General features: G+C 44.9%; 1 protein-coding gene across 4 annotated transcripts in view; it reads left to right on the top strand.

The window, feature by feature from the left end:
* Window positions 1–23176, top strand: part of MYLK (myosin light chain kinase) — a 263764-nt gene that overhangs the window by 118002 nt on the left and 122586 nt on the right. For all 4 annotated transcript variants that reach the window (XM_057503366.1, XM_057503362.1, XM_036905492.2 and 1 more), the window contains exon 3: window positions 11877–12084. In XM_057503366.1, coding sequence (XP_057359349.1) covers window positions 11877–12084 — 208 coding nt within the window. The remainder of the gene's footprint in view (window positions 1–11876; window positions 12085–23176) is intronic.

Raw genomic sequence — 23176 nt, 5'->3', positions numbered from 1 at the left:
TTTTTTCAACCTTATTTCTTGATTTTCATATTTAAACAAAGCTTTTAAGAGCAGGGTAATATTTGGTAAAGGGGTAAACATACAGATAATTGAAACAAAACAGTTAAGAAACAGATCCACATATATATGGTTTATTGATTTTTTTGTTATGTAAAATATACATAGCATAAAGTTGGCAATGTTAACATTTAAGTGTACAGTTCAGTGGCATTAATTACATTCACATTGTGCAACTGTCACCAATACCCATTTCTCAAACTTTTTTCATCTTACAAAACTGAAACTCTGTACTCAGTTAAACACTAACTCCCCATTTCCTCCGCTCCTCCCAGCCCTGGCCACCACCATTGTGTTTTCTGTCTCCATGCATTTGACTACTCTAGGTACCTCACACAAGTGGAATTGCACAATATTTGTCCTTTTGTGACTGGTTTATTTCACTCAACAAGATGTCTTTAAAGTGTATTCATGTTGCAGCATGTGTCAGATACCCTTCCTTTTTAAGGCTGAATAATAGTCCCCTGGTCCATTGAATGCCTATACCACATTTTGTTTGTTCAGTCATCTGTTTATCCAGCCCTTTTGGCTGTTGTGAACAATGCTGCTGTGAACATAGCTGTATAAGTGTCTTTCAAGTCCCTGTTTTTAATTTTTTTTTGGTTTATACCCAGAAGTGGAATTTCTGTATCATATAGTAATTCTGTTTTTAATTTTTTGAAGTCATACTGTCTTCCACAACAGCTGTACCGTTTTACATTCTCACTATCAGTGCACAGGGATTCCAGTTTCTCCACGTCCTTGCCAATACCTGTTATTTTATCTCTTTTTTGTAATAGCTATCCTTAAAATGAGCTTTTATAAAACAAAAATGAAAACTCATAAACCTACAAGGACAGGTAGAATGGGAGAGAGGCAACAGCTGATGAAAGATGTCGATAAACTGATGGACGAGGGAAAGCAAAGAGACGATCGGCTGCCCTGGGTTCAGCTTTCTGGTTTGTATTAGGACTGTGGTTAGGGGAGTGGGCAATAGGAGAATTTTCTGCTTGTGCCAGAAGAATTCCTGAAAAGGCTGAGAAATTGGAGCCATCAAGGACTTTCAAAGCCTGGGCTGTGGAGTAAAGCTGACCACTGGAGGACTGATTAAAAGTCTAATTAGGGGCAGTTAGGCCCAGATGTCCTCCTGTACTCCCGGGCCAGGCCACCGCTCCTCCCCCAAACCCTAAAAGACCAAAAGTTCTCTGTGGAGAGACTGAACCTGAGCAGCTCTCCACTCCTGGACACGGGGTACAGCTCAAGGCAGAGGTGAGGCATGGTCCTTGGAAGGGAAAGGGGCTAAATGCAAGTCAGCACATTGAAATAAGGCCCCTCAGAGTCCTGAATGCTGAGAGGCAGACTTAATCACTGCATCCCCACCACCACCAGCACCACCGGGAGCTGGAAGATCCCTCTCTGTGGGAACGAACCATCTCAAGAGAGAAGATCCACACGTGTTGATAGTGAGGATTTTTACCCAGTCACTTTACTGGGAGGTGCAACAAGCCGGTAAGGCCCCACCTGTGTGCACAGAGTTTCTTACTTCTTCACTCAAAATATGAGGAATCAGTGAAGGATCATCAGATATTCAAGGGAAGCCTCTGTTATGAAAGAGACAAAAAGAACCAAAAAGAAGAACCAAGTAGAAATAGAAATTACAGAAAACAGAAAACATCAAAGAAATTTTATCTCACCTCAGAGAGATGTTGCTTTCATTCAACAAGAAGAGGTTATTCAAAACAGTTTTGAAAAACCGAAAAAGAAAGGGTCTGTTGAAGTTCATGACAGCCAAAATGGTAACTTCAGTGGGCTGCTTGGAGGATAAGGAAATCTCCTGGAGATGGAGGTGGAAAATAAGTGAGAAAAGAAAAGAGATGCAGGAGGTCAGTCGTAGGGCTAGTAATCTACTCACAGGAGTTCCATAGAGAGAGCATAGAAAAAACACTGGAGAGAGAATTGTCAAACACAAAAACTCCTCAAAACTGAAAGACAGGCATGGCCAATAATGAAAGACCTACTATCAAGGAACCAATGCAATGAGGGACAAGACAAACCATGATGAAATGTTAGACTCTCAGAGATAAAGAGAAGATTCTAAAAGCTTGAAAGGAAGACTTGTGCACATACACACTCGCCAGGTCTTAGATGAAGGATCAGCATGGCATTACACACAAAATGAAGCAATACCTTCAAAATTCTGGAAAAAAAAATTCCATCTAGAATTCCATTCTTAGGCGAACTGTAAGTTGGGTATGAAGTTAGAATAGTGACATTTTCAGAAACACCAGGTTTAAAATGTTAACCTTCCATGCATTTATTCTTAAGAAACCCCTAGAGGGGGATGTGGTCAGCCAAAATGGTGGTGTATATCCAGAAAGTTCCAAGAGACAGTGTAAGAATGTCTCAGGACCACTACACAAGCGAAGAAAGCAGCCAGTTTAGACTGGAAAAGGATGACAGGATTTCCACGGAAGAAAAAAATAAAAGCAGCTGATGAATTAATTACCTGATGTGTTTGACGGTGACTGAGAAGAATTTTATAGTTCTCTTAACAAGTTGGGGTTCTTAAAAAATTAAGCAAACCCAAAGCATGGCAGGAAAGTGTAGTATCCAGGAAAAAAAGTTCAAGGAATTTCATTGTCATATACTGTTTCAATGAGTATATGTCATATACTCACTTGGCAGTGAGCCAAGTTGAAATGAACTCTACATGGACATAAACATTGTGGCGTAATTATTGGGGATTAGGGGAAAAGCTTCTGTGGGGGGAGATTTGAACTAAAAGCTCACATGCCATACAGAGAAGTTAAAAAATAGTGTCTAAAATTAGAAAGAATAAAGTAGTAGTTGTGTAAGAAATCCATGGAAGAAAAACCAGAAGCAGCTAAAAGAATTGAAGATGATTTCTCAAGGAAGTGGAATTTAGGGCTGGGAGGGGCAGAGCAGAGGCCTGCTTTTTCATTGTTGTTGTGACTTACAGCACCAGTTGACATTTTCACCATGTACATTTATTGTCTTGGGGAGAACAAAAATTTTTAAAAACCATGTTTATGTTTTTCAGCTTGTGGGCAGTCAGACACTGACACTGCACGAGGAGCAACTTTTGATTCCTTATCTGACATGATTGTCTATGCAGATCAGGATGCCTTTGGGCAGCTGGGGTCTGGGGAGGACATTCTGCCATAAAGGAGCAAACTCACATGTTGCTCTCTGCCCCTTGAGCCAGGTATTTTTCGACAGCATCACAGAGAGCCATGTTGATGCAGGTGGCTCGAAAGGTCCTGCTTCCAGAGCCCCACCGGCTCCCTCCTCCCTCACAGCCTGCCATCTGGGAGACTCCAAGCAAAATGCACGCTTTGTGTGGTGACGCGCATGCGGAACAGGTGTTGGGTCAGAGGGGCAGCTTGGAGAGACCAGAAATCAGAAATCCAGCCAAGAGGGCCAAGGCGAGATAGTCCTGGGGTGCTAGAACCCTTGGGTCACTTTGGCCCACCTCTGCTTTTAAACAGATTGCTTCATATTCTCAGAGAGCTCTCATGGGACAGGCCCTTCCCAGTACAGTCTGTGGCCAGTTTGGGCATCTTGTGGCATCTGGGCTCTGCTGTTGGAGGGGTTAAGGGTTGCCAAATGGTCTGTGTGTTGTTTGGGAGCAGCCCTCTGTTTCAACCCTTCTGCCAGTGAAGTATGTCTGTCTCTCTCTCCAGGTCCAACTGTGACTGGCTAGAAACTCATTTATTATCCCAGATTTATTTCCTTTCTGACATCCGCGCATGGCCTTGACATTCCGGGTCTGCATTAGTCAGTGAGGCAGAAATCAAGGGATGGTCTCTGTCTCAAAGGTGCACGTGGTGTTACAGGAGTGGAGTGACTGTGCACTCAAAACTGCAGGCGGGGTATTTGCTTTCAGATGTCCTTGTGATGTTACATAAAAATAACGATCACTTTTCGAACGGAGTTTAACTCTTTAAGCAAACATAATGAGCCAGTTCAGCTGGAGCACTTAAAGTGTTAGGTTTTTATCTAATTAAGAGTGTGATGCCTTGAAGTCTGTAAGAACGTGAGCTGTGTGGGATGAGGCCCAACAAACACAGAAGTTCACAAGTACTGATGTTTTTTAGGGCACAAACAGTTTCACACTGAAAGCTGGGACCTGAGTGGATTACAGGGTACCTCATTATAAGAATTATTGGCTTTGAAGAAGAGAGGGAGGATCTAACCTTTCGGCTTTATTAACATGCTGTCATTCATATATTATCTCATTTGATCATAAACTCTGTCATGGATGTGGATACTGGTTTCATCCCAATTTACAGCTGTGGAAACTGAGGGCAAGAGAAGTTGCTATTTGCCCATGGTCAGACAGCTGAGGATTGGTGCAGATAGCATCCACTTACAGATGTGTCTGATTCCAGAGGTCGTCTGCCTTCCTGAATCAGGACGCTCGATTACAAGTGACAGAAACCAACTCCAGCTGGATTAAGCAAAAGAGATGTATTGTCTCATATAACTGAGTGGATCTTGAGTCCACCAAGGTTCCAACAGGCAAGGCCTACACCGCTTCTCTTCTTCACTCTGTATGTGACATTTTAGTCTGCAGATGGCTTCCTCTTGGATGGGAGCAAGAGAATGGGGGGTGGGGAAGGGAAAGGATGACTGTAGATAGCTTCTGGCTTCTATCTTCCCAGTTTGGGATCACTGTGGAAAGAGGTAACTTCGGTCTCCCTTTATTCTAATTTAAAATTGCAGGGAGGAGCTCTGATTGGCTGGCTTGGATCATATGCCTATTTTTGGAGCCCAGGCACTTTGGCCAGGAAGCCGCTGACTGATAGGCACCCCCACCACACTGACATGTGGGAGGTAGATGAAGAGGGAGCTATTCCCCCAAAGGATCGGGGGTTGGGGGGAGGGGGGTGCAGTAGGACCCCCTTTGGGAAACGTAGGTGGGAGATCCTGAGCAAATCTACAGAACAAGCCACAGCACTCATTTGTTAAACCTCTACAATGCCGCATGCCTCTCATTAATATTTTAATTTTGAGAGTATATCTCAACTTGGTAGCAGAAATGGGAGAGTGAGCTCTTGGGCCAGCCTCACAGCTGGAGGTGCCATGTCCTTGGAAGCCATCGAGAGAGGGAGTCGAGGCAGAACTCCAGGGCTTTGGGTAGAGAGGCTCCTGGCAAAGCTGTAATCCTGCAGCCATCCCAGAGGAACTGGGAGTTCAAACAGAAGGGCACTTGTTTTTATATGAAAAGTACGAATTGGGAAGCGCTAGGAAGGCATCAGTGTGAAAGGTCCTTGACTACACTCAGGATTCTGTTTCTCTGTTGGACTGCTTCCAAGGGTTATAGATGCCGTGTCATCAAAAGGAGTCAAGTCATTGATACACTTGACCTAGATAAAAGGAAATCGATTTTTTTTTTTAAGGTAGATTCAGAAGAGCCTGAGGCGTAACCTGCCTCGTGCTCTCAGTGGAAGAAACAAGTTCTCGGACTTGAAGATACAGGGGTGTAAGGCTGTCTCTGTCTTGGGCCTGGAAAGAAAACTTGCTGTAGAAAGTGAAAGAGGCTAATCACAGAGAAAGTCTTTCATCTTCGGTCCCCGAAGACCCCTGTTGCATTTGCTGGGCCGTTTGAGAAAGGTTCTTTACATTCTGATGTTACTGCTCATGGAACCACTTTTGGCCTCTTTCACAACTTGAACCAGGGGCAGGGGGCATCCAGCACTTTAAGACTCTCACTAATTGCTGTTTTTAGCTGGTATGATCTCTGCTGGATTCTGTGGGTTCACTTAAGGCTTTTGACTGTTGGCAATGGGATTATTCAAAGCCTTAATTAAGTGCCTGCCTGTCTGTGGGGCTGTGTGCCAGTTGCTGACACAGACACAGGCCCCTGAGCTTGGTCATGCCATGCCCCGGCTCATCCTTCACTCTTCACCCTCATAATACACCCATGATGTAAGTTTTATAGACATTTTTGGTAATCTAATTTGTCTGGGATATTAATGTTTTAATTCTCCTGCACACCATGTTCCTTTATTATCTGAGTGAGCTTATACTTGGAGATGGGGAGAGGATTCTTCATAGCTAAGTCCTCAGCACCACTGATTTAATACTTAGTAGCTTTCCGTTTTCTACTCACCAGCCCTGTTCTAGTCATTTATCATAGGAGGATTTATTTATTATAGAAGAAACTGGCTTGAAACCATAAGAAGCTCAGAGTCCTGTCCAACAGGCAGGCAGGCAGTTACAAGCAGTAGACGTCATGTTGCAGGATCAGCTTTGTCCAGCTGGTTTCCTTAGGGTCCCATCCTCCAGGCTTAGCCTTACCCAGCATCTATTCAATTACTCAAAATATCCAGATACTTATTGACTCCATGAGTTCCTTGTTTCCAGCCTGAGGATTTCTAAGCTCACAGCTCATGGCTTCTTTGTGTACCTTCCCAACTCTCCAGAGTCTTGCTGGGCTTTCCATTTTCACCCTGGCCTCAGTGCAGTCCTGGCTTCTCTCCTTTTGCTCTCCCTTCATCTCCAACATGGGCAGAGCCTCAGTTGCATCCCCTGCCCAGACCTGGCTGATAAGTCGGCCACTGCAGCTGTGTGGGCCCACAGCTCACATACACACACAGGCCTGCCCAGGAACTCAAGGCTGGCAGGAGGGCATCAAAAACAGCAAAATCACCCCCTTTCTAAGAAGGCAGATGTATTGCTCAAAGTCCTGCTGGGGTTGTGGACATAGAGAACCTGCCACGGCTCTGGGTTCAGGTTGTGGTAGCCTGTCCTGGGCACCTTGGAATTGACTGAAAGCCCATCTTTACACATGCCAGAGAAAAGTCTAGAGACTTGAGGCCCTTAAGAATGTTTCACTTTCAGTCATTAAATAAATCTCAAGATAGCACCAGGTTCTGAAAAAGTGTCTCTCCAGATGACAGGTGAGTGTAATGCAACAGCTGAGCAGCCGGCCACCTGCAGCCCAACTTTCTTCTCATCATCCAGCACATGCAGAATGAGCCCCTATTCCCTTTAAAGGCCTTTTGAGGACATAAAGGCTTCTGAGAACATTTAATGGAGCTGGAACATGGTTTCACTATTTTAAATTATTATAGGGGTTATGGTTACTATGTCTTTATTTTTATGACAAGTTGTTGGTTATGCCTTTTATTTATTTGATTCTGGGCTCTTGCTTAAGAACACAACCTCCAATTAAATGTGGTTAGTGTGGTAAAAATATGATTCTCCTTAGAATGACCCTCTGTGGGCTGTTCATTATAGTGAAAAGTCAGGGCCGCCTGCTCACGTTGGTGAGCATTTCTCCTGCGGTCACTTGGATTTCCCATAAGGAGGATTAGAGGCTTCGAAGGCTGTGGGCTGGACCCAGAAGAGGCTGGAGGGGGAGGACAGAGTCTTCCCCAGAAGCAAAGTGGGTCACTCTTTAGAACCAACTGCTTCAGAGATGGAAGGGGGCGTAGATATTAGGAGCTGTTTCCTCTTCAGTGAAAGAAGGAATTACAACCTGAAGGGGTTAGGAAGCCAAGCCAGACCCCGGACTCTGGCCGGGCCTGCACGCTCTCTTCTCTGTGTCATGCAGACTCTACTAGGGCTGTCTTAGGTGCATGTGTGTCACCTTAAGATAGACATCTATCTATCTTAGACTACTTGGGGCTGCTGGAGCAGAAATGCCATACACTGGATGACTTAAACAACAGAAATTTATTTTGCACAGTCCTACGGACTGGCAAGTTCAAAATCAAAGCACCAGCAAATTCAGTGTCTAGTGAGAGCCTGCTTGCTGGTTCGTAGATGGCTCTCCACTCACTGTGTCCTCACACGGTGGAAGAGGTAAGGTTGCTTGCTGGAGTCCCTTTTATAAGAGCACTAATACCATTCATGAAGGCTCCACCTCATGACCTAATCACCACCCCGCCCGAGGCCCTATGCTAATAGCATCACACTGGAAATTAGTTTTCAACGTAAGAATTTTGGAGGGATACAAGCCTAGTCTGTAGCACTGTCCTGTTACTCCAAGAGGACAGTCCAAGATTTGCTTAGGGCATGACCGTATCTCTTCTGAACCCTTTCGCTCTTTTCCAAAGTTGGGAGCAGATACTGCTTTACTCTAGAAGGAATTTATGGTCTGTCAGAGAGTAGAAACTTATCAATGCTTTGTCCCACTGAAAACTTGACTTTCCAGCAGGGCACAGAGAGACAGCCACTCAGCTTGGAGACCGAAACCATGGTCCTGGTTCCCGATATCCACTTACCTGCCGTATGAGGTCCCTGGCAGGTCAGGCCCTTCTGCAGGCCTCTTTCCTCTACTCTGCGGGCTTAAGGACATGATTGGCTTTGGTTGCTGACACAGGTGCATTGGTGCCCTACCTGGACTGCCATCACCAGGCCTATACACCCGTTCCCAGCCGATGTGTCTTGGCTAAGGATTTGCAGGTGGGGGTTCCTGAATCCTATTGCAGGTTCTGCTTCTGGGGAACACAACTCAAGACATTCCTCTTACAGGGCTATAAGAATCCAATAAGATTCAGTAAGTGGAGGCCCTCTGAAAACTCAAGTATCAGTGGGTTTTTAGTGTGTTCTTGGACCAAGCTATAAAAATCCCAGCTGTTGCTTCTTGGCTGAAGGCCTGTGATGAAAGCAGGTAAGGCACCCAGGGAGGGCAGGGCTGTTGTCATGCTTCCCAAGGATGTGAACCCAGGCTTCTCTTCCTTCCCTTCCTTCCCTGCCCAAGAGCCCAGGATAATAGATCAGCAGTAAAAATGAGTTTACTTGAAGTTGCATAATTTTTAGGTAATCTAGGTAACAATTGAACACATTTTTCCCATATTGGGAAGATGAGAATTGGAGCAGCAACTCTTTCTGACCTTGGAACTGAGTGAGGTCACAGAAATTCCTGCCTTTGCTTCAAATGCAAGGTGCTACAGAAGGCCCATTGTAAACTGCAGAACTGCAGCTTTCTAAGAGTTGCCGCTTCCAGCACATTAAAAAACCCCTCGATATTTATTTTAAGAGTACATTTCAGAGGTAGATTTGGTGTGCGTGTGTATACGTGTGTGTGTGTTTGTGTGTGTGTAAAAGGGAAAGAGGGAGCCTGTCCCTGAGCTGTTGAACATTTGCAGTGTCCCCAGTTAATCATTGACACCTCTGGGCCTGACGGGCACCAGAGTTGGCTCTGCTGCAGGGCCAGAGGACAGCTAATGGAATGCTAGCAACGCAGTTAATGATTTATCTCCATCCGGTTACAGTGCTCTGCACTCCCTTCCTCAGAAGCTCGCAGAAGGCTGTGTAATCACCTTCTGGAGGTTAGGCTGGCCTTGCCTGACAGTGGAGAAGGTAATGATGATTTGCAAGTTCACTGTCTGACCAGACTCCCAAGGGACTTCCTTCTGTAGAAGCTTCTTATTTGTTTTCTGAAAGTAAGCTTTAACAGAGTAATTGTCTGGTGTTCCTTGGCAAGAACCTTTGTGCCAAGATAGTGCCATAAGATGACATGATTTTATATGGGCACACGATGTTTGCCACCTTCAAAAATGCATGATGTTTGTGTGTATAGTGCTTTTACTTCCATTACTGGATAAAAATACCAGAGGGCCTCAAAAAGTTAATGCACGTTTGTGTTGTGTGTTCTTTATATAGACACACTGATATAAAATGAACACACATTTTCATTAATTTTTCTTTCTACTTTATAATGGACAGGTCTTTGCAGAAATATCAGAAAGTAATAGTTAAGTCAAAGGGGAAGAGGAGGGACCCAGAGACAACTGTTAACACTTTGTCTCATATTATAACAGCGGTGAGGCCTTATCTGCCCACATGAATGTGGTCCCCTTCAGCACCATCAACCCAGGATAGGATACGTATGCTTTGGCAAGGCTGCAATGCCTTTAGATGTTATTTGCTTCTGTAGGAGGTGATTTCAGAATCTAAACATTCCCTTCCAGGTACTCCAGCTCTGTCATGAGTATAATTTAGATTTTGATTGGAAAGAGATTTTTTTGTTTATTTCCAGAAATTGTAAATAAGATGGGGAATATTGAGTTGCAGTTTTGTTTCATTTTTCTTTTTCACTTAGGCCTGACTACAAATTAGTGAGGACACACAGGCCATCCTGTGAGGTTCATAAACTGGCAGGGGTGACAACAGAAAAACCCAAGGGGATTGTTCGCCTTGGGGGTTTTCCCTGTGATTGCAGGCTTCCTTCCCTGGGAAGCCATCTGCATCCTGGCTACTGAGAAACAGTCCAAGGGTGAGGGAGAGGCTGGGCACCTGGGAAGGGAAGTGGGCACAGTACAGAGATGGCGGCTGCTGCTTTGAGCACACCTCTGTGTCCCCCCAGCACACCTGGGGGCTTGCTGTGTCAGGGCCCAGATGCACACACACACACTGCCTCTCCTCTTGTTTTCTCCCCTGGGCTTACTGGCGTCCTCTCTGACCTTGCTGGGGGTGTGAGGAGGATTACTGCTGTAGGTCATGGGAAGCTCTCTTTCTAAATGCAGCTTCCTTTGGGGTCATCCCCTGAATTTTGGTGGTGTTGCATCCAAATCCTTCCTCTCTTACCTGCAGTAGATATGTGGCTAAAAGTTGTTGGCTACCACCATTCTGTAATGCAAATAACTTCTTTCTTTGGAGACTTATGTGGCATCTTCTGTGCATTTTCCAGTGCTAAAATCCTCCAGTTCTGGTTCCCAGGCTGTATAAGCCAGTCCGAGCCCTACTCCTCCGGAGACAGGTCCATACGGAAGGGCCTGTTGTGTTTCGGGGGTGTGGGGCCCTTGGGGAACTTACTTTCTCTGAAACTCAAGGTGATTTCTTTTCTTGGAATTTCTCTCTCTGTATTTTTTCCTCTTTGGGGAAATGTCTTTTTTGTGAACAAGTTGTTATCAGGCTCAGATGAGTCAGGTACTTAGAAAAGTGTTTAACACTTAGCACTCCCCAGACGTTGGCTGTTAAGTACTCCTAGAGAAAGAGCTGTGTAGAGCCATACAGCCCGTGAAATGTATATTCAAGGCAGGTACATACCTGCCTTTTGGTATGGTAACCAAAAGGTAACCATTTAAAAAAATAAAAAGAAACAGGGAAAATTAATTTTAACCATGCATTTAACCCACCATGTCAAAAATACTATCATTTCCACATGTAATCAATATTTTTAAAAGTATCAAGATAATTTTACATTATTTTTTTATACTTAATCTTCAAAACCCTGTACATAATTTGCAGTGTGCAATTGCATGTGGACCAGCCACATTTCAAGCACTGCATTGTCACATATGGCCAGTGGCTGCCATACCAGCGGCTCAGGTCCAGAGCTCCAGGGGAGTCCTAGGGGGACCAGCCACCTCAGCAGCATCTGCGAGCCTGTCTGAACTGCGCAGTCTCAGGCCCCACCCCGACCCATAGAGGCAGAATCTGCATTTTAACAGGTGATTGATTTGCATATTAGAAAGGGAAGCGCTGGTCTAGAGTCCTGTGCTCAGTCTTCACCCCCTGGAATGCTGACTGAACTGGTCCAATGTAGAGGCTGGGCACTGGTATTTTTTTAAAGCTCCCTCTGGATTCTTATATGCAACCAGGCTTGAGTCACTTGTACAGTGGGTTCTGGAGCCAGGATGCCTGACTCTGCCACTTTCTCCCTTCAAGAACTTGGGAAATCTACTAAAGCTCCCTGCATCTCAATTTTCTCATTTCTCTAAAACAGGAATGAACATAGTATCTGCCTCAAGGGATGGCTCGAGGATTACATGAGTCACACATGTAAAGCACCAGAACACCATAGGGCACACAGGGAGTACTCACTGCATACAAGCTCTCACCCTTTCTTCTTCTCCTTGAAGGTCCGGGGTTACCCTGAACCCCAGGTGACGTGGCACAGAAATGGGCAGCCCATCACTGGTGGGGGCCGCTTCCTGCTGGACGGTGGGATCCGGGGGACTTTCAGCCTCGTGATTCGTGCTGTCCGTGAGGAGGACAGTGGAAAGTACACCTGTGAAGCCAGCAATGGTAGTGGTGCCCGCCAGGTGACTGTGGAGTTGACCGTAGAAGGTGAGTCCCAGGAGGTGAGATCCCAGGTGGGAGACGCAAGGCCTGCAGTTCCTGCTTCCGCCCTCTCTTGGGAGAGGAACCCACAAAAGAAAGCACACCCATCCTGAACTATTTGCATCTCAGGGGGTGATGTGGTCCCTGCAAACAGAGGAGGCATCCCAGGAGACCTTTGTCAAATTACGTGTCACCTTACTTTCCTGCTCCAGCCTTTCCGTGGCATCCCCTCACCCTGAGACTAAGACCAGACCCCTTACAAAGCCCTGTCTGGTCTGGCCCCTGCCTGTCCCCCTGACCCACCTCCTACCACTCCTTGCCCTGCCCACTCCACCGAGTCACGCTGGCCCCTCTGCTCTTCCTTGAGCAAGCCTCAGGGCCTTCACCCTGCTGCTCCCTCTCTAAAGGAAGAGCTCTTTCCACAGCCCTTTGCCTCACTCAGCCCTGCAGTTCCTTCAGGCCACTGCTCATATGTCCCTGCCTTAGAGAACCCCTCCGGGCCACTCCATCCCCAGGACTGTCCGTGCTGTCGCTCCACCTGAAGTTTTTCTTCTAGGATTCATCACTGCCTTACACTTTGTTATATCTTCCATTCCCCTAAATGGAAGCTCTAGGAGGAGGGAAACTATCTTGTTTACTGCTAGCATCTAGAAAACTTCCCGGCAGATAATAGATACTGAAATATTTGGAGAATGAATAAATAATGTTTATTAACATAATTATAAAGTAGCACATCATGCCCATGATAAAAAGCTCTGTGGAACTCAGAAAAATATGTAGAAAATAAACACACCATTGTGATAACAACTATTAGCTATTTTGTTGGGTTTTTTTCCCCTTTGTACTTAAAAAAATTCTATTCACTTTAAAACTTCCAGGAAAAACCTTAACAGTAAATAACACTGTTTCTTTTCTGCTAGTATATCCTCGCGTGCTGAAGCTGCTGCACTTGTGAATACCTGTGCAATTGAGGCCATCGGCTGCTGCTTAAAGGCCTGACATCTGAAAAGACACGGGGCTTAGTTAGACCCTCAGAAGTATGACCAGGTTTCCTGGTCCTTCCAGATCTTTCTAAAGCCTTATAAACCAGAGGGTCAGACTCACTTTTTCTTCTTTCAGGAGATAGTCCTCCCTACCATGTTCTTAGGGGACACTCTATATAAGGATTAAGGTAGCCAGGAAGGCTCCAGAATGGGGTAAGGTGCACCTGGGCCAATGTTTTCCCTATTTCCCTACATTATGGGAGGACAGACAGGCTCTTTCACAGAACAGAATGTACATAGTTTGCATGCTTTCCCTGAATTCTTTAACTGAGTGACTCACTCCTTTTAATGACCTTCGAGTGCCTTTGGGCTGGGACATTCCAGATGGGAAGTGGCCCCAGTCGGAGTCCCTGATGGCCCTCCTCTTGGCCAGTTCCAATGCTCTGCTTTCCCCTACATTGTGCACTTTTCAATGCCCAAACTTTGAGGTAAGGCCCACAAATAAAAATCATTTTATATCCCCTTGTATTAGTCAGCTCAGGCTACCATAACAAAATTCCACAGACTTCTTGGTTTAAATAATAGGAATTTATTTTCTCACAGTTTTGGGGCTGGAAATTCAAGATCCAGGCCCAGAAGGGTCTGGTTTCTGGTGAAGGCTCTGTTCCTGGCTTGCAGATAGCTGACTTTCTGCTGTGTCCCCCATGGAGGAAAGAGCTGCCTCTAGGGTCTCTCTTCTTGTGAGGCACTAGCCCTATTGGATTAGGGTCCCAGCCTTATGACCTCACTGAACCTTTATCACCTCCTCACAGGCCCTGTGTCCAAATAGTCACACTCAACGTTAGAGCTTCAACATGGAATTCTGGTGGGGACACAAATAGTCTGTAATGCCCCTTTTCTGATTTTTTGTTTGGACCTGGGAATACAGGGAAATATAAGTCAGAGGCCTAAGGTTCTGGTCCCAGCTTTTGCTGATCAGATATGTGACCTTAAGCCTCCTGCCCTCTGTTTCTGCAGAATAAAGGTTTTGAATTCAGTAGTGTCTACAACTAGGATAACCCTTCTTTTCTATGATCCCTTTTAAATGAGTGAAGTAGGATAGGAGTATAGAAGAGGTAAATAAAACTCAGGTAAAATTAAACTTCTTTTCAATTCCCATTGTTGAGAAAATGAGATCTGATGCCTCAAGTAAGTAGAAAAATTTTGATAGGTTGTGGTACTTGGGACAGGAAGGAGAAAATAATGAGGAAGGGCTGAGGCCTGCTCTTTAGTTTTAATTTGAGGAGACTCAGGCCCAGACCATTTAAGAGGTTCTGTGCCTTCTAGCCCTAGGAAATGGAGAATGACCTAACGGCTGCTGCGTCTTTAAACATAAATAGCCCTGGATACACTCTGCTTCTGCGCAAAAGGCCAGTTTCAGCCAATGTGTGGTTTGGGATCATCCCACAGACCTCGGGCCTAGAAGGATCCACACTGGTCCTTCTGCCATGATAAGCTGTTGACTCTACCAGACTAACCCAGACTCTTAGAAGAGAATCGAGCAGCAAACTTGCGTTCTTGTCAATTCTCTGCACTATGCTTCTTAGGTTTCTTACTTGCAAAGAACAGAGGTCCTGGAATTAAGAGTGTAATTCATATGTGGAGCCTTTTGACCCCCTAGTGGTCAAGTTTAGAAGGCAGTATTGTCAAACGGTCTTGGATGTTAGCTCCACTGATTTCTAACTTTGGGGAAGTTAATCTTTCAGAGCTTTATTTCCTTTCCTGTAAACTAGAGCTAATGGCTGCCCCTCGGGGTTGCGTAAGGATCAGTGCAGCACTGGCAAAAAACAGGCATCCAGTCAATGGTAGCCTCATAATATTTGAACCTGGTATTAATGTCCTGAGAACTACTTCCAGAGGGAAATCCCTGCAGGAAAGTAGAGGAGAAAGTGTCCTCATCTGATTTCCAATTTGGTAACCGGGGCCAAGAAACATGCAGTATTCTCCATGGTCCTCCTTACCAGGATGATTCATGATACTGTGCAGTGGGATGCAGCCCTGGTCTGACCCTGGAAAGGCCCTCTGTAGCCAGTCCTGACAGCTACTTGCCTCCAGAGGGCTGCTCACAGGCTTTGTGCAGAGCAGGGAAGAGACTTGGTACCCCCCCTCAGGAGTGTCCTCTCTAATGGAGCGGCCACATGCCTGTTCTCTACACAGCACTGTCCATAGAAATATAATGTGAGCCAGATATGTAATCTTAAGCCTTCTAGTAGCCACATTAAAAAAGGAGAGAAATCAATTTTAATAAAATATTTTACTAAACCCAATATATCCAAGATACTATAATTTTAATATATAATCAGCATAAAAATGATTAATGAGATATTTTACATTCCTCGGCATTGGGAGTGTATTTTACATTTAGAGCACATCTCAGTTCAGACTGGCCATATTTCAAGAGCTCAGTAACCACATGTGGCTAATGCCTTCCATATTGGACAGCACAGCTCTAGGTGTTCCTATTGGATAATAGGATAAACAAAGCTAATGCAGAGAAAAACGAAGAGAAAACACATGTATGAACAAGGTGGTGAGGAGTCCTGGGCAGTCATATCCACAGTGAGGCTAGGGCATGTGGTGGCGGGAGGGGAGGTACTGAAATAATAAATGTGCCCCAGACCTGGTGGTCTGAGTTTGAGAGGGCTCTTTGTGTTTCAGGAAACAGAGAGTCACTTAAGTCACTTCAAGTAATAGAGGGTTGATTTTAAGGACGTGCACTCAGGAGCCCAGGGAAAGCCAAGCCTGGTGGGCGCAGAGGAGATCCAGGCCGCAGGATGGCCCAGACTCATTGTTTAGTGCAAACGCAGGGGCACACAAATCACCTGGGAAATTTTGTTCAGTGCAAACTCTGATTCCACAGGTTTAGAGTGGGACCCGAGGGTCTGCAGTTCTAACCAGCCCCCAAATGATGCCTGTGCTGCGGGCCCAAATATCACACTTTGAGTAGCAAGGAAGGATTCAGTTGCAGCTGTGAAATGTTTAGCCTTGGACCGTGAGTCTCAAGTTGAGCATCAGAACCGCCAAGAGGGCTTCTGGAACCCCAGACTGCTGGGCCCTGCCCCGGAGTTTCTGACTTAAGCAGGTTGGGATGGGCTCCAGAATCTTCATTTCTAACAAGTCCTAGTGTTGCTGCTACTGCTGTGTCCTGGGACCTGTACTTTAAGAACTGGTGGACTAGTGCTTATACCTAATGTTAGGGTTCTCCAGGAAACAAAACAATAGATTGTGAGTATATATACATGTATGTATATATGTATAGAAAGAGATTCATTACAAGGATTTGGCTTCCATCATCATGGAGGCCGACATGTCCCAAGGTCTGCAGTCGGAGCTGGAGACCCAGGGGAGCCAATGGTGTAGTTTCAGTCCAAGTCCAAAGGCCTGAGAACAGGAGAACCGACAGATTAGACCGAAGGCTAGCAGGCTCAGGACTCAGAAAGAGTTGATGTTTTCTGAGTCAAAGGCAAGGAAAAAAACCATATCCCAGCTCAAAAGCAGTTGGGCAGGAGGAATTCTCCCTTATTTGGGTGAGGGTAAGCCTTTTGATTTTATTCAGGCCTTTAACTGATTTGGTGAGGCCCACATCACAGAAGGCAAACTGAAGGCAAACTACTTTATTCAATCTGCCTATTTGAAGTTATGCTCATCCAAAAACACTCTGACAGAATCACCCAGAACAATGTCTGACCAGGTATCTCGGCACCTTGTGGCCCAAACTGACATATAGAATTAATAGAATTAACCATCACACCTACTAACTAGTTGATTATAATGTTCCTGAACTAATTCATGGAATCTGATAAGCACATCTCTCCTTTATGACCCACCTACTAAGAATATATCAACTAAGCAACACAGAGATGCCGTTGGAGTTGGCAGTGGGTACATGATACAGGCTGGAAAGGCAGGTGGGAGCATGTGCACACAAGTTGTGAGAAAGCAGCAACAAAGCCAAGAAAAAGTGTGTAGAGAGGCAGGTGTAGCAAACTTGCATTCAGCCCTTACTGTGTTGCTGGCAAGATTGGAATTGGTCATCCTGAGAATAGGTGCCGCCATCCCGTCCACTGTACAGTGGTACAGGGTGGGGCAGTGAGCATAAAACATGGCTGCCAGGTGGTTGTTCCTTTTGCAGGCCCACAGCTACAGCAGGTGTCATTAGGGGGACCCTTTATCCTAGTTTATATCTGCTCTGCCAATGTAATTACAAATAGAGCCTCCTTTGACTTTTAAGAGAGTCCTATGTGGGATAATACATTATTGTTACCTATCCATGATTGACAGGTGTGGGAGCACTGGGCAGTGAGTAAAGCTTTAAAGGTGATGATAATAAATAAAGGATTGTTCTAGGGGAAGAGGAGTAGCAAGAGCAGTAGCTTCAGGGAAAGTGGACAAAGTTTATTTTCATCTTTGGAAAATATATTCCAAGCCACTAACCATGCTGCTTAAGAATCAATGAACACTTTTTCATAATTAACTTCAAAAATAATGAATATGTCTTCACTGGGGAATAAATTTGGCCAGGGGCTCCCTCCTTTTGGGGAGTTTTCTTTGAAATAAATAAATAGGAGGGACAAAAACCTAGTTTCCCTCTCCTTTCTGGAATCTTCCTTGGCCATCAGTCTTTTTGTTCTCTCTTAGGTATCCTACCCTTTAAGCAAATTCCTCCTCCTCCTCCACCCCAATTCTTTCCCCAGTTTCCTGCCCTGTAGGTAATGGGATCTGAGGCTGACCACTTTTTTCCTCTGCCAAAAAACAAAGCCATGTCCCCTCATCGTAGAATGTCTCCCATTAGCAAAAGTGACTCCCTCTGTGCATTGCTGTTTCACTGCCCTCTTCCACGCTGCAGGCTGGTGATGGAGCGGAGCAACTCAGACCGGGTCCCTGCCCTCTTGGAGTTTGCTTCCTACTGGCAAAGAGAGTCTATAAACAAGTAACAAATAGAACTTCTGTAGTAGAATTGAGTGCTCCCTGACCATGTGTGAGAGAGGGGGTCAGGCAGCAGGCCACCTAGAACGTGGCAGCCGAAGGAAGAGTGGCCCCATGTCATGGGATTTAAGGGAGAAGAATGGCCCCAGGAACTGAAAGTCACCTGGAGGGCGAGGGAACTGGGACATTTGTCCACTTCTCTGTCTTTACATGAGGGCTTTTTTCTGAGATGTTAACTTCCCATCACTCTGGCTTGTCATGCTGTGATCCTGAAGCCAAAAATAAGCCCCAAATAAAGAGTTGTGGGGTTTTTTGGGTAAACATAGTTTAGAATGAGCAACAGTGAGGAAGTTGGAGGGCCGGAGCAGAATGAAGGAAGGGGGAGTGGGGATATGTCTGGAGAGACAGGCAAGAAGGGACCATGTGTGGCCATTAGACCCTGGTGACAGGAAGCCATTGAAGGGTATCGAGGAGGAAAATGACATGGTTTGATTTAGGCAGAGAATCTCACTGAAGTAGAAGGGGTTGCCATTGATCTCCCATCTCTAAGCATCGATTTCCTAAAAATCGACTCTAAGAAACTAAAAAGCATTTCCCAGGTCCCAACCAGAGGGGTCAGTGTGCTGGATCTTTTAATGGCACCTTGGCCCATGAAATGATAGCCAGTAGCCCACCTCTGCCCCTCATCTCCACTTGTCTTGTTTGGCCACACTGCTGGCCCAGTGGGTCTCTCCTCTGTCCTTTAGTCGCCACTGTCCGCAGCAAGGCCTGGGCTCATGCCATCTGCCAGGCTTTCCTCTTCCAGAAGGCTTGCCTCCTGCCTGTCTCTCCCCCAAGCACACTTTCCCCCTGCCCCCAGCTGCCCCGCAGTATCCTGCTCTGGACAGCCCCATGAAGCCACTGTCCTGCATGCCAAGGCTCCCCATCAGTGTGAGGGAGAGAGGGTCGAGCAGCAGGCTGCCTGGAGCATGGCAGCAGAAGGGAGAGTGGCCCCCTGTCATAGGGTTCAAGGGCGGAGAGTGGGCCTACTGGCTGTTAGTCCGGCTGTTCTGGTGCCCCCCCCCCCCCCCCGCCAGCACTCTTGGGTGATTCCAAATTCACAGATGCTCCCAGGCCATTTTTGTTGCCACTCCCCCCTTTCAGGGACAGATTTCTTAGATCCCTCGTGTTTTCACATTGGATTGGATTAATGACATTAAGTATTTTGAGCCCATGTCTGTTTATATTGGCTGAGTTTTAAATAATTGTATTCCTCAAGAATGACTGTCATGATTCTCCTTTTGTTTTTATGTTCTCATTTCTTTTGTACCATCTTCTTTTATATAAATTTCCTACCTTCTTAAAGAACTGCGATTGTATTTCCCATTGATATTCTATATAAACTCATTTCAATCTATAACACTCCCTGATGACCCTTCCTTTTTTAAGGGCATCTGCTCTATTTTTTTAAATCCATTCAGGATCTTAACATGCTCTGAGTTTTTGTCTTTTTCTGTCTCATCAAAGTTAACAATATAAACGTGGTAGAATTAACAATTATTCTTTATGCCCCACTCGTCTCTTTGCTGTGAGATGGTTGTGTGTCAAGACGGCCCTGGCAGAAGCCTCCCTTATTTGCTGCACCGAAGAGTTAGATGGCATGTTACTTGGTCGCAGTCTGTTCTTGAAGGATGACTTCCAGCCTTTGCCTGACTCCCTTCCCTCCATTTTCACCTTCCACTGTGCCTCTGCCTCTTTTTCCCTCCACAGTATATGCCAGTCCCCTGTGCTGACCCAGCTTTGATTTTACCCACCGATGCTGCCACCTTTCCTTCCCATCTCTTATTCCTCCACTGCCCTCTCCTATCTCTACCCACCGCCTTTCCCCACTGCTCATAGTTCTAGCCTCTTCTTTGTTCATCAGATTTCACTGAGTTGTGCTGACTGTGCTGGGATCTAAGAGCAGCAAGATTTGGTTATTGTTCTCAAAGGACTGACTTTCTTGACCTCATTTTTTATTGTTATATTGCAACTAAGATTCAATATCAGGATGTGTTTATGAAGTGCTGACTTTATGTGGTACTGTTTGGAAGACAAAATATTTTGTCAAATCGTTTATGCAAGAACCTGGTTGGTCAAATAAGACCCAGATGCATTAAAAGCTAATGTAAAAACAGAACCAGTCATAAGGCAGAAGGGTTTATTTGCTAAACTAGTGGCACATCAGCTCTGTACCAGTCAGAGCAGAACGAGATATCTGGAAGCTGAAGTGGTCTGAGATGTCTTCTTGGAGGAGAAGGGACTTGGGCTGGTCCTGGAAGAGTGAGTCAGATTTGGATGGCAGATTGTGATTCAAGTGATGGGGCTGGGAGGAAAGTAGAGGGAATTCAGGCCTGGGGTAGAGGATTTGCTGGGGAGAGGCAGAGAGCAGTGGGAAGTAAAACTGAAGGACAGATTGGGAGAAGACTGTGGAAGGTCTGAAGCATGAAGCCTGGAGTATGAGTGGACCGGATTCTGCCCATTAATCATTGCTTTTCCATTTTCGTGCTGCTTGTAGCTCTCTGGATGAACTGCTCCCCTTAGCCACAGCTAAAGGGACATATTGTGTGGTTACTTCTGCCTCATAAATCTTTTTAACTTTACCTCTATTTTTCTGAAAGCATAGGTTAGTACAAGTATTCTGATCACACTTTTTTTTAATGTGTTCCATTAGTCTTTGATACACTATTATTTTCCATGATCTCCAACAAAAATGCGTTGCTTATTAGTACATTAAATTTCTCCAGAACCATGCTTAAAACAACCTTCCCATACACTGCCTTGCCTGTCACATGGCTTCTGATCAGACATCTGTACAGCAGATGACAGCCAGTTGACTCCCGGGACATCAGACCTGCAAACTTTTCTTTGTTTCCTTTCTGATAAATTGATACAAAATCAGTCTTTATGACTTAAGTACTCCTCGGCTCAGTGATGTTTGGGGAATCACAATGGAAAGTGGCTGTAGAGCGATGAGCTGGGATATCTGGGTGTCTTGGCCTCTAAAAGAAGACTTTTAAAGGAAACAAGTTATTTTCTCTCTGCAGCATATCTAAATTTCTCTTCAGAGTACTTATTTAAGACAATTGAGAGATCATTGACTACAATTTATTGAATTACTCCCCCCTCCAAAGCAAAACTTGCTGTCACCATTCCTTTGCACTCATTGGGTAGGATATATGACTACCTTATCCATGCATGACCAGGCATCTTCTAAGTGGTGGATATTTCATTTCAGTCTCCTGAGAACTGATTCCTTAGTACATCAATTCCTCAAGACCAAACAGAACTCCTGAAATGTCTACTTGGGATGACCTTGGGATGACCCGACCTGGGATGACCTTGGCCACCTATGGAAGGATGTTCTTGTTGAGTGTCACAGCATGAGAATGATATGTGTACATTCCAGTGAGAGTGGACTGCAGCAGTGAACTCTGTAGTTCCCTGCCTGATTAGAGACTATAGAATGAACAGTTTGTGTTCATAAGGGTGTTCATTGTGTTTATAAGAGTGAGGCTCTGTTTATACAGTGACATGCAGCCCCTGGCAGAGGCCCATTCACATTTATGGTGAGGGCCTTGGTGGCCCACAGGAAAACACAGCTGAAACCTTGATAGGTGACAGCCCACATCTCCTTGGGAAGGAGGGCAGCCAGGCCACCTCAGTCATCCTCAAGTGCCCCCTTCCCTCCTCTTCCCCAGTTAGTCACCAAATCATGCTGTACCATCTCCCACCCAGGCCTTCTTAGCCCCACTGCCCCCATCCTGGACCTGGCTGCCATCATCTCTTTCCTGTTGCACAGATTCCCAGATGGTCTCCCCAGTTCCACTTGTATTGCACTCCAGTGTCCATGTTGCTGTGTAAAATGCCTTTTAAAAATATTCAGAGAAAAATCAAATGAATAATCGTATCTGACTTGATTATAGTTGATGATGCATGATCAAAACAAAGTTTCTGTGATATGACTGCCCTTGCACTGTTCACCGTGTAAGAACTTATTCACTATGTAAGAACTTGTTCGTTATGCTTCAGAAGATTGGAGACTGTTGAGAATTAGGCTTGGGGTTGATTAATGGTTGTGCATTGAGTCCCCTATACAGAATTTTATCGTTGTTAACAACCATTTGATTAATAAATATCAGAGATGCCCTCTCAAAAAATATATATATATTCAGATGTATTTCATTACTCCCTGCCTTTGAATCCTCCAGTATCTGCTGTTGCCTTTTGGCTGTAACTTGAGACTCACCATCTTCAAGGGGTGCTGCAAGGAGGCATCTCTTCTCCCATGCACTTTGCCTTTCTCTTAAAGTTTAGACTTTACACCAGCTTTTGTTAGACACATCAGTCTTCTTGTTGAAGCTCTGGCTAATGCCTTGTGCATAATAGGGACTGAATCTCAGTACTTAAGTACAGATGAGGTCTCAAAGATCCCATGTCATAAAATAGAAGCTTTTTGACACCACGCTTAATCATTATTTTCCATTTCTCTACTTCAGTGGTCTGTAACTTATCTTTTCATCCATTACCTGCTTATCTATTACCTTCTTTTAAGGTTATTTCATGCTTTCTTTTTTATATGTCTGCTCTGTTATTTATCCTAACTCTGCTTTTTTTTTTTACTATATTAATTTTTTTTCTTCTTTTTCTCCCTTTTTTGAGAAATAATTGGCATCTGACATTGCTCACATTAATTTTTATTCTTTTTATTTTTTAGGCATCCACCTGTGTACGTGTGCTCTTTCATTTTCCTGTACTACTTGTTCAGGGTTTTTGATCATTCACTTTTAAAACCAAATATGCATATGAGTGGTCAAAAATGACCATTTCATTATGTCTTCTGTTGTGCCCGAGCATTTACGTATTGAGATAGCATGTACATATTGAAATACATATTGTTACCATTTGCTTTTTTAAATTTATACTTAATATTTTAGTTAGGGCTTTCCCTGTGGTTAGAATACATATGGGTGGTTAGCAGCAAACTTTGCTTTAGGATGGCACAGGGGGCATTGCTAAATATCTGATATAAAAAGTGGGCATTTGTTCTGACGAGGTGGAGAACCACTATTTTAAACAGTCCTTAAACTCTGCTCTGAAATTGTCTACAAAAATGGTGATTGCCTCCTGGT

Source organism: Manis pentadactyla, chromosome 1 (assembly GCF_030020395.1).
Source record: "Manis pentadactyla isolate mManPen7 chromosome 1, mManPen7.hap1, whole genome shotgun sequence".
NCBI lineage: Eukaryota > Metazoa > Chordata > Mammalia > Pholidota > Manidae > Manis > Manis pentadactyla.
Note: the sequence above shows the minus strand (reverse complement) of the source record. Positions and strands in the feature narration are given on the sequence as shown.